This window comes from Muntiacus reevesi, chromosome 3 (genome assembly GCF_963930625.1).
Source record: "Muntiacus reevesi chromosome 3, mMunRee1.1, whole genome shotgun sequence".
Taxonomy (NCBI): domain Eukaryota; kingdom Metazoa; phylum Chordata; class Mammalia; order Artiodactyla; family Cervidae; genus Muntiacus; species Muntiacus reevesi.
Window position 1 is genome coordinate 99785567 of NC_089251.1, and position 14058 is coordinate 99799624.

The following is a 14058-nucleotide window of genomic DNA, read 5'->3' on the forward strand; positions in this document are numbered from 1 at the left end:
TTTAGAATGCTCTAAAAAATTCATTTAGTGGCAGTTATCAGTCTAGTCCAACTTGATTGACACTTACTAGTGCTAAGCAGATGCAGGACACTGTTCTGAGCCCTTTATGTTTAGTAACTCACATGACCCTTACAGTAGACTCTAAAGGACGTAGTACTACCACCCCCTCCACTTTACGGAAAATAGGGTCACAGAGAATTGAGATGATCGAAGATCCCATGCACCACAACTAAGATCCAGCGCAGCCAAAAGTAAAGTAGTCAATCTATGGTTTTAAAAAAAATCTAGCTAGTTTATCTTCAGTCTGTGCTCTTAGCCACTATTCAAGACTTTCTGTGTAGCCTTGGGTAAGGATGGGGTCCTTTGAACCTGAGCCTGTTTACTTTTCTGTAATACGGAGCTAACAGCGTCAGAGTAAATGCCTGGCGCATAGTGAGCCCCCCAGTTTCACTTGCTTCTTCCAACAGTAGTTATTTTGATATTTTAAAATTAAAACAAAATTAATTATTCCTTCAAGGAGGCTACTGTTGTATGCACAGTGAGATAACCTGTAAGTTTGTCTGAATTTGTTTCCTATTCAACGGCATTCAAGTTCCTACTCTTGAGTTTCTTTCATGAAACAGCTTTTACCAGGCTAATGTCCTTATTCAGAGAACAATTAAGATTGAGCACTGTTCATACTTGGAGCGTCGACATTCCCAAGCGAGTCAGCCTGCATCAGTTCAGCCTGGAGCCCAGCGCTGGCTTCTGCCGGATCCTCTGCAGTGGCAAAGTCGGGGTCTGCGACTTTGCAGGCCTCGAGGCCCTGCTCTGCCTCACTAGTCAGCACGGCCGCAGCAGGCTGGCCCAGACGGAGCAAGGACGCCAAAGGGCCGTCTGTGGGGCACACTGGGTCTGGGCTTGTCTCTTTGGCTGGACTGGGTATGATGAAAGGGCAGAGGAAGCAAAACATGTGATGACAAGCTTACTGGGTTTGATCGTGTCAAAGTCCCACAGAGCAGTTTCCTTTTCATTCTATGAAGGACATTTCAAATCTGCTTCACAAATAGCACTTTCTTCGTATAAATATATACAAATACATGGTTCATACAGCATGAATAAAATAAAATAAAAAACATGGTAACATATTAGATAAACAGGTGAGGTGAGGCATTGGATATTCTTTAGTAGGATATGCTAGGAGGTTTATTTCCCTGAGTTGTCCTCTAAGCATCACTACTGTAAAAGAGGTTAAATATTTAACTTTATTCCAAAAGTGTCTTCTTTTACGACACTGAAACAAACAGAAAATGTCAGCCATAATTTGATAACCTAACCGCAGTCTACATTTACACACACACACACACACACACACACACACACACACACACTGGGGGACATGCACACATGGACAGTTGACCCTCATTACTCACGGATTCCACATCTGTGAATTCAACCACATGCAGATACTAATTCTGGAGTAATTTTAGATTTAATCGTCTGTTGCAAAGATAATAGAGAATTCCCATAAACTCCTCATCAATTTCGTCTAATGTTACCATCTCACACTAAGGTGGCTCTCTTGTCAAAAGCAGTAAACCAACCTGTCATACTACCACTGACAAACTTCCAGACTTTGTCTGGATTTTTCCAGGTTTTCCACAAGATACCGTGTTTGCTCCAGGATCCAGTTGTGGACACCGTGTTGCATTCATTTGTCACCTTCCTTACTCTCTTCTCCTGTGAGTTTCTTGGTCTTTCCTGGTTCTCTAAGACCTTGTGAGTCCAGCGGTCTCACAGTCTGTCCTTTGTTTTTCCCGTAACTAGACTGTACTGGCATGCGAAGACATGCCCTCCCCTCCCCTCCCACGATCTCACGTGCAGCTCTGCCCCCACTCAGCAGAAGGCAGGGATTCTCCACTACCCAGCCGCTTCTGTCACTCCCTGATGTATTAAAACCAAGTCTTCAGGTTAATCATTGTATTTAATTTTTTTTTATCCTTTCAAAGTATTTATTGAATTTGTTACAATATTTCTTCTGTTGTTTTATGTTCTGGTTTTTTTGGCTGCAAGGCATATGGGATCTTAGCTCCCCAACCAGGGATCGAACCTTCATCCTCTGCATTGGAAGGTGAGGTCTTAACCACTGGACCGATCGCCAGGGAAGTCCCTAATCATTATACTTACATCTACAGGGTACCTTCTGACTTAAAGCTCTCAGTTAATAAAAACTCTGGCAGTCCTTAAAGAAAGACAGGAATGAGGTATTCCTTTACAGCTTAAAAAGCAACGCTACCATGAAAATGGAGAGAGACAGAACCACATACACCCCCACAATACCTGAACTTTCTCTCTTTCAAGGGTTCCACCTTGCTTCTTTCACAAGAATCCAAAGCCACATGGGTGTGCTGGTTTGCTACCATATTTTCTGAAACACACAAGAAAGTAGAGATGGGCCCTATACATACGTGTATGATTTCAAATGGTTATGAAGTCTCGGATTCCTTTTTTGCACTGACTTTCATTACAGTTTCAAAATAGTGTTCCAGGGTAAAAAGCAGCATATTTTTAAAAGTTGGGGGAAAACCACTTGAAACACTTCTATTATTGTATATGAGCTTGTCAACCTTATCCATCTAATCCATACAGTCCTTTAAGAAAAAACAGTCCAGATGGAACGTCTCTGGTGGCTCAGTGGTAAGGAATCCACCTGCCAGTGCAGGAGACAGGAATTCGATCCCTGATCGGGGAAGACTCCACTTGCCGAGGGGCAAACCAAACCTGTGAGTCACAAGTCCTGCGCCTGTGCTCTAGAGCCGAGGAGCCCAAACCGCTGAGGCCCGTGCGCCCCAGAGCCTGCGCGCTGCAGCACGAGAAGCCGCTGCAGCGGGAGGCCTGCCCACGGCAGCTAGAGGGCAGCCCCCGCCCATCGAGACTGGAGAGAAGCCCCCGTGGCAATGAAGACCTGCACAGCCAAGAACAAGCAAGCAAACGAATACATAAAATTGTTAAAGGAAAATCTACAGAGAGGTAAGTGAGATAGGGTAGAAATAGAGACTGCTTCTACCAAGTGATGCTAACAATATAGAACCAGGAGTTAACACAGGATTAAACTTCACTAGCTGTTGCCTCACTGAGCAGGTGCCAATAATACTCTTCAGCACTAGAACATTAGCTTCTCTTCATATGACCAAAGCCAAACACACTAAGAAAGGCCAATTCTGACTTTACGAAAGACGCTTGACTTAAAACAGATTAAGTTCTCCAAATTGAAACAAGTTTTAAATTAAAAAAAAATTAAAGTAGCAAGTCTGTGATAGCACTTGGAAATTGTCCAAGTTTCAACTAAATCCTCCTTTAAAATTCAGGTAAGAAATATATTTGGTTAGTACAGTAAGAAAAGATTTTTACTGCTTAGTTAAAAATGTTTAGGCCTATATGCTCAGACTTCATGTTAAAATAAGTTTTCATCCTTTCATCCAAGGGAATGGAATTCTTTAGCATCTGCTTCAGTGAACAACTGCTACTTAAAAAACAGAAAAAGTGCCAGCAGTGATTATTTGGCTAGTGGCCCCAGATCTTACAGCACAAGAGCACCTCTGAGACACTGTGGGTTTGGGTCCATTCCACTGCAATAAAGCGGTTACACAAATTTTTTGGTTTCCCAGTGCATGCACAAGTTACATTTACACTGTACTGAAGTCTTAAGTGTGCAACAGCATTATGTCTAAAAACAATGTGTGCACTTTAATTAAAAAAAGGCTTAATTGCTAAAAAATGCAAACCATCGCTTGAGCCGTCAGTGAGTTGTAATCTTTTGGCTCGTAGAGGGTTTGCCTTGATGTTGGTGGCTGCTGAATGACCAAGGTGGTGGCTGCTGAAGGCTGGGTTGGCTGTGGCCATTTCTTAAAATAAGATAATGATGAACTTTGCACGTCAACTGACTTCCTTTCATGAACAATCTCTCTGCAGCAGGCAATGCTGTCTGATAGCGTTTTACCCACAGAATTTCTTTCAAACTTGAGGTCAATCCTCAATCCTCTGCTGCTGCTTTATCTACTAAGTTTACGGGATATTTTAAATCTGTTCTTGTCACTTTGACAATCTTTACAGCATTTGCACCAGGAGTAGGTTGTGTCTCAGGAAACCGCTTTCTTTACTCATCCACGAGAAGAGGCTCCTCACCCATGAAAGTTTTACCACGAGATGGAGCAAGTCAGTCACACCTCCAGGCTCCACTTCTAGTTCCCTTGCTGGTCCCACATCTAGTTATTTCCTCCACTCAAGGCTAGAACCCCTCAAAGTCATCCATGAAGGCTGGGATCAGCTTCTTCCAAACTCCTGTTAGTGTTGATATTTTGACCTTTTCTCGTGAATCACATATGTTTTTAATGGCATCTACAAGGGTGAACCCTTTCCAGAAGGTTTCCGGTTGACTCTGCCCAGAGCCATCAGAGGAATCACTATCCATGGCAGCTATGGCCTTGTGAAATGTTGCTCTTAAACAGTAAGAAAGTTGAAAGGACTCCTGCAGAACGGATGCTGTGTCAGCAGCCACGAAAACAATTTCATTGTCTATGTCTCCATCAGGTGACCAGGTACACTGTCAGTGAGCAGTACTATTTTGAAAGGAATCTATTTTTCTGAGCAGTTGTTCTCAACAGTGGGCTTAAAATACTCAGCAAACCATGTTGTAAACAGATTTGCTGTCATCCAGAGTAGACTAAGCATAATTGTTAAAAACCTTTTGGAATGGCAAATAAACACTGACTTCAACTTAAGGTCATCAGCTGCATTAGCCACTAACAAGAGGGTCAGTCTGGCCTTTGAAGCCTAAAAACCCGACCTCAACTTCTCTGGCTGTGAAAGTCCTAGACGGCATCTTCTTCCAACAGAAGGCTGTTTTGTCTATGCTGAACATCTGTTATTGAGTAGCCACTTTCATTACTGACCTGAACTAGATCTGTGTAACTTGCTGCAGCTTCTACATCAACACTTGCTGCTTCCCTCTGCACCTTTGATACAGAGATGCCTTCCTTCCCTTAAACCCATGAACCAACCTCTTTTGCCTTCAGACTTCATCTGCAGAGTCCTCACCTCTCGGCCTTCACAGAACTTCATAGAACTTTTATGAAGTTAGAAGAACCTGACTTCATAGAACTGAGTTAGGGCCTTGCTTTGGGTTCAGCTTTGGCTTAAGGTGGTATTATGGCTGATCTTCTCTCCAGACCACTCAAACTTTCTCCATTATTGGCAATAAGGCTGTTTGGCTTTCTTATCATTTATGTGTTCACTGGAGGAGCACTTTTTAAAATTTCCTTCAAAAACTGTTCCTTTGCATCCACAACTTGGCTAACTGGCATAAGAAGCCTGGCTTTCAGCCTAACTGGACTTTGACGTGCCTTCCTCACTAAGCTTAATCATTTCTAGCTGTTGATTTGAAGTGAGACATGACATTCTTCTCTTCGCTTTAACACTTAGAGGCCACTGTAGGTTAGTAATTGGCCTAATTTCAACATTCTCCTTTCTCAGGAAGAGAGAGGCCCGAGGAAAGTGAGAAAGACAGGGAACAACCAGCTGGAGCAGTGAGAATACACACAATGTCCATTAAGTTTACTATCTCTAATGGGCGAGGTCTGTGGCACCCAAAGACAGTTACAACAGTAACACCAAAGAGTCCGCGTCACAAGTCACTATAACAAATGTGACAACAATGAAAAAGGTGGAAATACTGCAAGAATTACCACATGTCAGACATGAAGTGAGCAAACGCTGCTGGAACAATCGCATCAGTGAGCTTGCTTGACACGCGGTTGCCACACATCTTCAATGTGTAAAAAGCCCAGTGTCTACACAGGGCAACAAAGTGAAGTGCCACACAACGAGGCACAGCGCCTAGTCGCTCAGTCGTCTGACTCTGTGCGACTCCGTGGGCTGCAGCCCGCCCGGCTCCTCTGTTCGTGGGATTCTCCAGGCAAGAATCCTGCAGTGGGTTGCCATGCCCTCCTCCAGGGGATCTTCCCCACCCAGGGATCGAACCTGCATCTTCATGAGTCTCCTGCATTGGTAGGTGGATTCTTTACCACTGTGCCAAAAATGAGGTATGTCTATATTATTTTGCAGGTTTGCTATTTAATAGGTAATAAGTATCTGTATTCAATAACTATGTCATTTATTAAGCTTCATTTCACATGTATAAAGATCTTTGATGTGTGTTAAGTTTGGGGAAAATAGTCCTATCTGTGAGTTTTATCAGACCACCAAAAAAAATTTTAAATATGATTTTCTGAGTATAAGTATTTGCTACATCTCTAAAGTAATAAAATTTGTAGATACATATCAAGGATTAAAACTTGCTGTTAGTTATTATTATCAAATTAGAGAATGTTCACTATTTTAGCATTCAAGTAATTTAATCTGTCTGTCCTGGCTATTTTATTTACTGTCAAACATGAAATAAACCTCTGTCCTGTGCAAATGGGTTAGACACTTGCCCTAAGTGCTTCTGCGGTCTTTTCTTCTGTTCTACTTATAATCTAAGCTATTGAATTTGAAAAGGCACAGAGACTTTATGAGGACATTATATTTATGTAATAATACAGTGAATGGATTTTAAGTTTCCTCTTATGATTTTCCAATGTCCCAGTTAGAATTTTCAAGACGACGACTACTGCAGTAGTAGAACTGAAGCTGGCAGAAGACAAGACGCTAAGAGGGCATAATGCATACCTTTATCTTCCAGCGGGTGCCCGGAGTCCAGGGGAAGCCTGTGGAAAGGTGTAGACGCCAGCTGCGCGGCCGACCTAAAGTCCCCTGGGCTCTTGGGGCTGGGCGCCAGGCTTTTGTTGCAGCGGACACCCCACACGGTTGAATCATCCAGAAACTCTTCAGTGTGAGGCACTTCCTACAATGAAAGATGAGCTGAAAAAAAGGCAGCAGGCTCCCTGTTTCGTAGATGAAATTTAACACGTCGATACTTTTTTTAGATTAAAAAAAAAAAACAGGAATTTTGATTCTTTTAAAGGAATGGATGGAACCCCTGGCTAACACGCAGCCAAGGACATCATGGGTCTGGTTCTTCTCCCCAGAACTGGGACACTTCATCTTTAACCCACGCCAATGGAGTTGTATCACATGCAAGAGTCACAGTTTATTTACCAATTTTTTAAAAAAAAATTTGAAAAATCTGGATTTACAGAGGAATAACAAAGATATTACGGAGTTCCCATTTAGCCTTTATCAAGCTTCTTAGGTCTGGGAAAAATATACATGCCCCCAGTGATTTCTCTTGTCTACAGGGAAGACTCTCAGAGGGCAAGGATCACATCAAACTCATTTTTCAATTTCCACATCTGTCAGTATGTGTTATGCATACTGCAAATAATTATAGGATGTTTTAAAAACATGATCTTCATATAATATTCTATTTTTCCAGAACTGCTTTTTAAATATACCATCTCATTTGACTGGCACAGTTGTTTGGTAAAAGAAAGCAAAAAGGGTTGCACAACCATTTCATGGATGAAGCAGAGACTCACATTTGGTTTTGCAGGAAACCTGCTCACGGAACGTTCCCCAAAGGTCCTGGCTCCTGCAGGTTTATTTTTCGGCTGTGGTAATCTAAGGGAAAATTGGCAGAATTATAAACAGTAAAATACCCCAAGGAAATAAATTCTACCACTTAAGTCACAGTGTTAAAAACATTCTCCACTTATCCTATTTAACTAGTTAATACTTATATACATATTTCTTACCTTTATAGCAAATCTGAGTGCAAGTTGAATTAACTTGCGTAGGTATGTACAAGCAGATGTACAGTTACTTTATGTGAGGGTGGAAAATACGGAGCTTTCTATCGCACTGAGCTTTAAGGACAGAAGAGTGAGGGCTGTGACCAGCAGGATGGCGTGGGTGCCATGTTTTCTTTCTTTCCCCAGGGCGTGGTCCAGCTACGGAATACAAATCTCTTCCACACCACGACACTGTAGTTCACACCTCTCTTTCATGATTTAAATTACTAACAGTGAAACTTCCTGGTGCTACCCTACTTTATCCTAATGCAGCTCAGCCTTAAAACAAATGTTCTCTGCAGCATGAGCCAATGTGAGCCACTTCCCTTTCTGCTTCATCAATCCTGCAAATACATACAGAACATATATGGATACCTGTACTGATGAATTCATTATAACTAACACAATTTCAAATCTATAGGATACTTCGGCTCTCTGTTGCTTTATAACCATACTGTTTCCTTTCATAATACATGCTTTTGTCATGGAGGACTGCTTTCTTATAACGCTGTAAATATGGAAAAGAACTTCAGCCACAGTCTCCTGGTCCTGTGGTTACAAAGCGCATCCCTGGCAGAGCTGGGGCTGCAACCCCGCCGTTTGGCTGGCAGATGCTCTTCTCTCAACAGCCCCACCTGGACCCCTACACCACCTGTCACTATGGTAACAAGCTTTTCACTCAGAGTTATCTTAACCACATATGTCTTTACCCATAATTTTCTTTGTTTCCATCTTCAAATACAGGAAAAGCAGATGACAAAGAAGAGATGATCTTATTGACTCCCCATGCCCCAGAAGATGGTGCATTTTCTGCAAGAGTACAAAAACTGTAGTTAATTATTGTAACAGGACAAAAACAGTATGCTTTAGTTGAAACTTTAACTACAAATAAGAAAATGGAATAAGAGCTCATAGGAGATAACTGATGTCAGCTTTGAAACTAGGCCATGTGGTAGCCCCTCTGCGCTGACAGGAAGGGACCAACTACCACCACAGGCGCTAGCCCGCAAGCTCCCAGGCCTCGTGCCCCGCCACATCTAACGCGGCAATCACAAGGCTCCTAACACACAGCTACCGCCACTGACGCTGAACAGAGCTCTCCACATCTTTGTTTTTCTGCAGTTAAGCTCTTAACTAGCTTCACTGCGATCTCTCTCTGCCTTGCAGCAAAAAGCCTCTGACTCTAGACAAACGGGAGGTAGGGGGCTGGGGCGAGTCCTGGTCCCCAACACCCCTGGTCCCCTGAACACCCCTCTGCCTGGCAAGGCTCAAGTTCCCCTCAGCCACTCAGTCCTTCCTGGCCACTCCTACCAAGGCCTATTTTGCCCTTCTTTAGCACTTACTATTTTTTATTTTTTAAGAAACAAACCAAGTCTATGACACACACTGAGTACCTGGCGAAACACTTATATTTTTTACTTCACAACATGCTCTTATCTGACAAGCTAACCAAGGGCAGGCCTACTTCTTGCATAATCCTTGCTTTTTCCGTGGGCAACCACCTGCTATGTTATCCATGTAGTAGCTATTAAATAATTTGTTATTACTTTGAAACTGGGCTTCAAATGCATTTTGACCTAGCGATGGCCATTCCTCTTTGTCATCAGAAATATCAGGAAGTGTAGGAGCCTGAAACACATTCATGATGAAACCTTGAAAGAACAGAAGAATAACGGTAAACATGATTGCAAAGGAGCTTTCACTACGTCATCGTCAGACGTTACAAGTTCAGACAGCGGGCTTTACGCACCGAGAGCTTCCTTCGTATGCACAGTGGGTGACGGCTGCGCTTTGGATGGTGTGGCCTGAACCAGTCCCAGTGATGTGTTTGGAGTTGTGTGAAAGGAACTTGTGTTAACAACCCTCTGTGTTTCACACCCTGTTAAAGAAATGTGAACAAACTGCCATGTCAGTAGAGAAATCAGAATAATTCAGAAGACACACAATTTAAGAAACTTGTTATACACTTCATTATTGTTGATAATTCTCACTTGTTGTCTAGTCACTAGTTCGTGTCCACTGACCCCATGGACTGCAGTCCGCCAGGCTCCTCTGTCCATGGGATTTCCCAGGCAAGAACACTGGAGTGGGTTGCCATTCTTTCTCCAGGGGATCTTCCCGACCTAGGGCTTGAACCCGAGTCTCCTGCATTGGCAGGTGGGTTCTTTACCACTGAGCCACCAGGGAAGCCAATACTTACTAGGAATTTCCATTATTCTAGTACTGTCATGTCTTTTGTTCTACTGTATCCCAAGAAAGAGTAGCTACGCTGTCAACCCTAGGACCGGTTTTCCATCTCACTCAGCTGGAGTCCAGGTACAGCCCTGCACAGCCTGAGCCCTCCTAGCTCCGACCTCATCTTCCTCACCCCCCCCCCCCCCCCCCCCGCGGCCACTGGCCGCTGTGTGCTCAGAACACATCAGGGACGTCAAGGACTCTGCCCTGCTGGTACCTCTGCCTGAAACAGGTTCTGCAAGCTGGCTCTGCGGGTCACTCCCTCTGTCGGGTCTTTACCCAAACAGCGCTGTTGCTGTGAGCCTCTTCCCGGGCCCTCCCGGACAGCCACACTCGGAGGGGCGACGGGGATTCCTGATCTCTGTCTGTGACTGCCCCTGTCATCTCTCAGAGCACACTTGGCACCCACTCGGGCTCAGTTAGGTCCTGGTTAAATGTAGGCGTCACCTGCTTTTTCAAGTAGCTCTGCTTCCACTAAACTGTCATTGGAAAGAATGTCACGGTACATGGGGGTGGGAAGTGAATGCTCAATCCATGTCCTATTTTATTTATAAAACTTACTTTTATGTAAGTACCTCTAACAAAGTAGTACAAACAGACGTATTATACATCACTCCCAACAAACCACCTTTCATTCCTCACTACATATTAAAGATGACTCTTGTTTTAGATTAATCTGCTGGGAAATTTAAGAGGAAAGTTTTCACAAATCAAGTTTCCAAAGGATTCTAACTAATAACCTGTGACTATCAAGTAGATTTTTCCCTTGATTGGAAATGGCCCAGGGCCTATTTAACCCCTGCATTCTGAGAGCTGACAATTAGGTTCATTAAGGCCTAGAGTCCCCACACACTGTGGCCAGCTAACAGAGATTAGACACAAATGTATTACAATTAAACATTACCTTCTTTTATCTCTGCTCCGCTCTGTGGCCTGAATTCATGAGTACTTTTGTTCACACACCTGGAAGAGAAAACTCTTGAGACACACTAACTCTCAAGAACAGTAAAAAAAAAAAAAAATGTTGGCGATTACCAGCTTGTTTTTAAAATACAGATGGGGGACTTCTCTGGGAGTCCAGAGGTTAAGAATCCACACTCCCAGTGCAGGGGGCACAGATTTGATCCCTGGTTGGAGAAGATCCTGCATGGCACGTGGCATGACCAAGAAAAAGAAACAGATGGGACTGCCTAGGTCTACAGTGTAAGTGATTTTGTTTTTTCTTTCTTTTGAGGACAATAATTCTTACAGATAAAGGCCAGGTATTCGTGTTTGCTTGACATACTGATTATAGACGTGAACAGCTGATAATCATCTGTACACGTGGAAGGGAGCTGAAGGGTCTCCCTGATCCAAACGATTCCATTTGTTGCACAGGCAAAGGGGCTGGCCGGCAGCTCTGGGCCTGGGTGCCCAGTGTGGCTCTTGTGAGTTATGATATGGGGGAGTGCTGGTGCCTCTGCTGTGGAGCCGTAGTGCCCCGTCCTTTAGACTTCACAGTGATCAAGAATGGGAAAAATGCTACAGAAGACACTTACGTCACAGTCTGGTTTAAGTCCAGCGGGGATAGTAGACTTCATCTGTCTGTTTAACACTGCTTCCCTTAATGAACGCTGTGAGGATGGAAAGTAAAAAGGGCAAGGCACCCTTCATTTCACAACCCCCACTAAACTGCCATAAAGGCCTGAGTTTTATACGCAGTACCAGAGGAAGGTGCTCTCTCTGCCACAGTCAGCTGTCCAGGCCACTGATAGTGTGAGGGGTCCACTCGGTCTCGTGCCTGGGCCAGGGCCAGGGCCAGGATCAGACCGCAGTGATTCTGAGATCTGAATGTTCATTAGGTTAAAGAGCTTCATCCTTTTGTAAGGGATGGCTGGACGCGCAGCATGTCTACAGGGTCTGTCACTGCTGTTGTGACTATCTTATGGTCACGAGAATTAACTGTGAAGAGCTAATGAAGCCACAGCCTGCACACAGTTCTCTTCTTAAAAAAAATTTTTTTGGCCACACCACATGGCTTGTGGGATCTTAGTTCCCAGACCAGGGATAGAACCCACACCCCCTGCACTGGAAGTGCAGTCTTAACCATTGGACTGTCAGGGAAGTCCCAGCAGTTCACTTTTTACATACGTGGTTCAATACAGGACACAGGTCTGAATTATTATCCTAAGGTGACTGCAAAAGCATTATCATTTTAAATCTTATTTCCAAGGGAAATCATTGGTAAAAGTTAATTCAGACACCAGGGAGAAATAGTCCTTAAGAACCATAATCTGTGGTTTCAGCCCAAGGGAAAGATGGGAGCCTCGCTTTCATTTTTTGTGAAAAAGCAAAAAAGTTTTTATATGTTTCAAAAAAGAGACGGAGCACCAAAGTGATTGAAGATAAAAATATAAACAGAACAAGTGATACGACAATAATTATAATCTCTGCTATCTAGGAAAACTGCTCAGAATTGGGGGGGGAAACCTCCATAGCAGTGTATGAGACAGATTTTGGTATACTGCATAATGGATATTAATCACAAACTGTCCCAATGGGAAGGCAGAAGGAACATGAGAAGAACACACTATCAAGTATTCAAGTAACAATCCAATAGTCAAGTAACTGTCTGGACTGTAATAACCCCTACATTATGTTCAGTCAGAATTAGTAAGCAGAGGCAATTTCAGCTTAACAGCTGTGTATTCTTGAGTTACAGAAATATTGTTAAATTTCAGGGTATCAAAAATTTTTAATTCAAGAGAGACGTATGAATTACAACAAATATTCTCGAAACAGAGTAAGTGAGGCTGAACTATTTGGGGCTGATGTTTTGGCAATTTGGTTTTTCCCTACATGCCCATCTAAAAATTATTTTGAAAAACAAGCCTTACCCATCAATTACACACTGCTCTCACCATTGCAAGTCACATAAAGAAGCCATCGGACACCACTCCCACTACCAGCGTCTCTAGGGTTACCTTTGGCTCACCTGGCCTCTCTGCTGGCCCCTGAAAACACGGCGTCCGTCCCTGGCTGGCCTGCCAGAGGACCTGGGCAAGCTACGCTCTGGTTGACGGCTGGGGACACCAAAGCAGTGGTGACAGCATTTGCCATGAGAGGAACAGAAGATGCCTCTCGGGGTTTCTCATCCATGTTCTTCGAGGTCTGCTGAGGGATGGCTGGAAGACCCGGAGCTCTCAGTTCCTGCTGGGAGGCTGTGTGTGGCTCCAAACACGCTGGACTGACCTTTCACAGCAAGCAAGCAGACAAAAAGCCACAGGCTACCAATTAGGTCTTACAGCTTTCCAAAGAAAGGCGTCTGTCCTCAGTAGATGCCTGGCCTCCCGAGGCAGCCTCTACCTCCCTAGGTACTCCGAAATGAACAGTCAACAACAAGGCCACACTATATGCTGGACGCTTCTGTAGCTTAACCACAGAGTCAACTGGTGGTTCATATTTCTAACCACTAAATACCAGCCGCGACCGTTCATCAGTATTTAAGAACTGGTGCATTTTCTTTACTTAAGGGAAATACTAACAAATCAGTGTCACCAAACGCTCATAATGGTGTTCTTCCCATTAAAATGCCTTTGGTGACCATTTTCTCTTCAGTGACTAGCAAACATGAACATTAACTGTAGGAACTGCCACAAAAGCATGGCGCATCATGGGAAGGACGTGGACACAGGCCTTTAGCTTAACTAGAATCTCTGCTCTTCTACTCACATGTACTTAGACTACACATGTACACTCTTACATTACCAAGTTAGAAGACAAAGAATTAATTCCTCAGCATGTAAAAGTATTCTCAAGTTGTTACGGAAAACACTGAATAGCTACGGCAAGAACAGTTATCTCACAAACAAATGGACAAAACATAAAGTTTATTCTCAATAGTCATCAAAAAAGAGATAATTTAAATGACCTACACCATTTTCTTATCTACTGAATTAGTAAAGATTAAAAATAATCATAATATTCATTTCTGAAGAAAATGTTAAAAAACAATAATCAGACTTTCTCTACAGATATCAAAACACACAACAAAGTTATAGTAAACACACAACAT

At 43.3% G+C, this 14058-nt stretch overlaps 1 protein-coding gene across 1 annotated transcript in view; it reads right to left on the bottom strand.

Moving 5' to 3' along the window:
• Positions 1-14058, bottom strand: part of BUB1 (BUB1 mitotic checkpoint serine/threonine kinase) — a 34517-nt gene that overhangs the window by 7649 nt on the left and 12810 nt on the right. The window contains exons 10-18 of the mRNA XM_065929828.1: positions 12979-13235; positions 10909-10967; positions 9520-9648; positions 9317-9421; positions 8480-8579; positions 7518-7599; positions 6709-6883; positions 2320-2407; positions 682-917 (exon numbers count right to left, since the gene is read on the bottom strand). Of these exons, the coding sequence (XP_065785900.1) occupies positions 682-917; positions 2320-2407; positions 6709-6883; positions 7518-7599; positions 8480-8579; positions 9317-9421; positions 9520-9648; positions 10909-10967; positions 12979-13235 (1231 nt within the window). The remainder of the gene's footprint in view (positions 1-681; positions 918-2319; positions 2408-6708; positions 6884-7517; positions 7600-8479; positions 8580-9316; positions 9422-9519; positions 9649-10908; positions 10968-12978; positions 13236-14058) is intronic.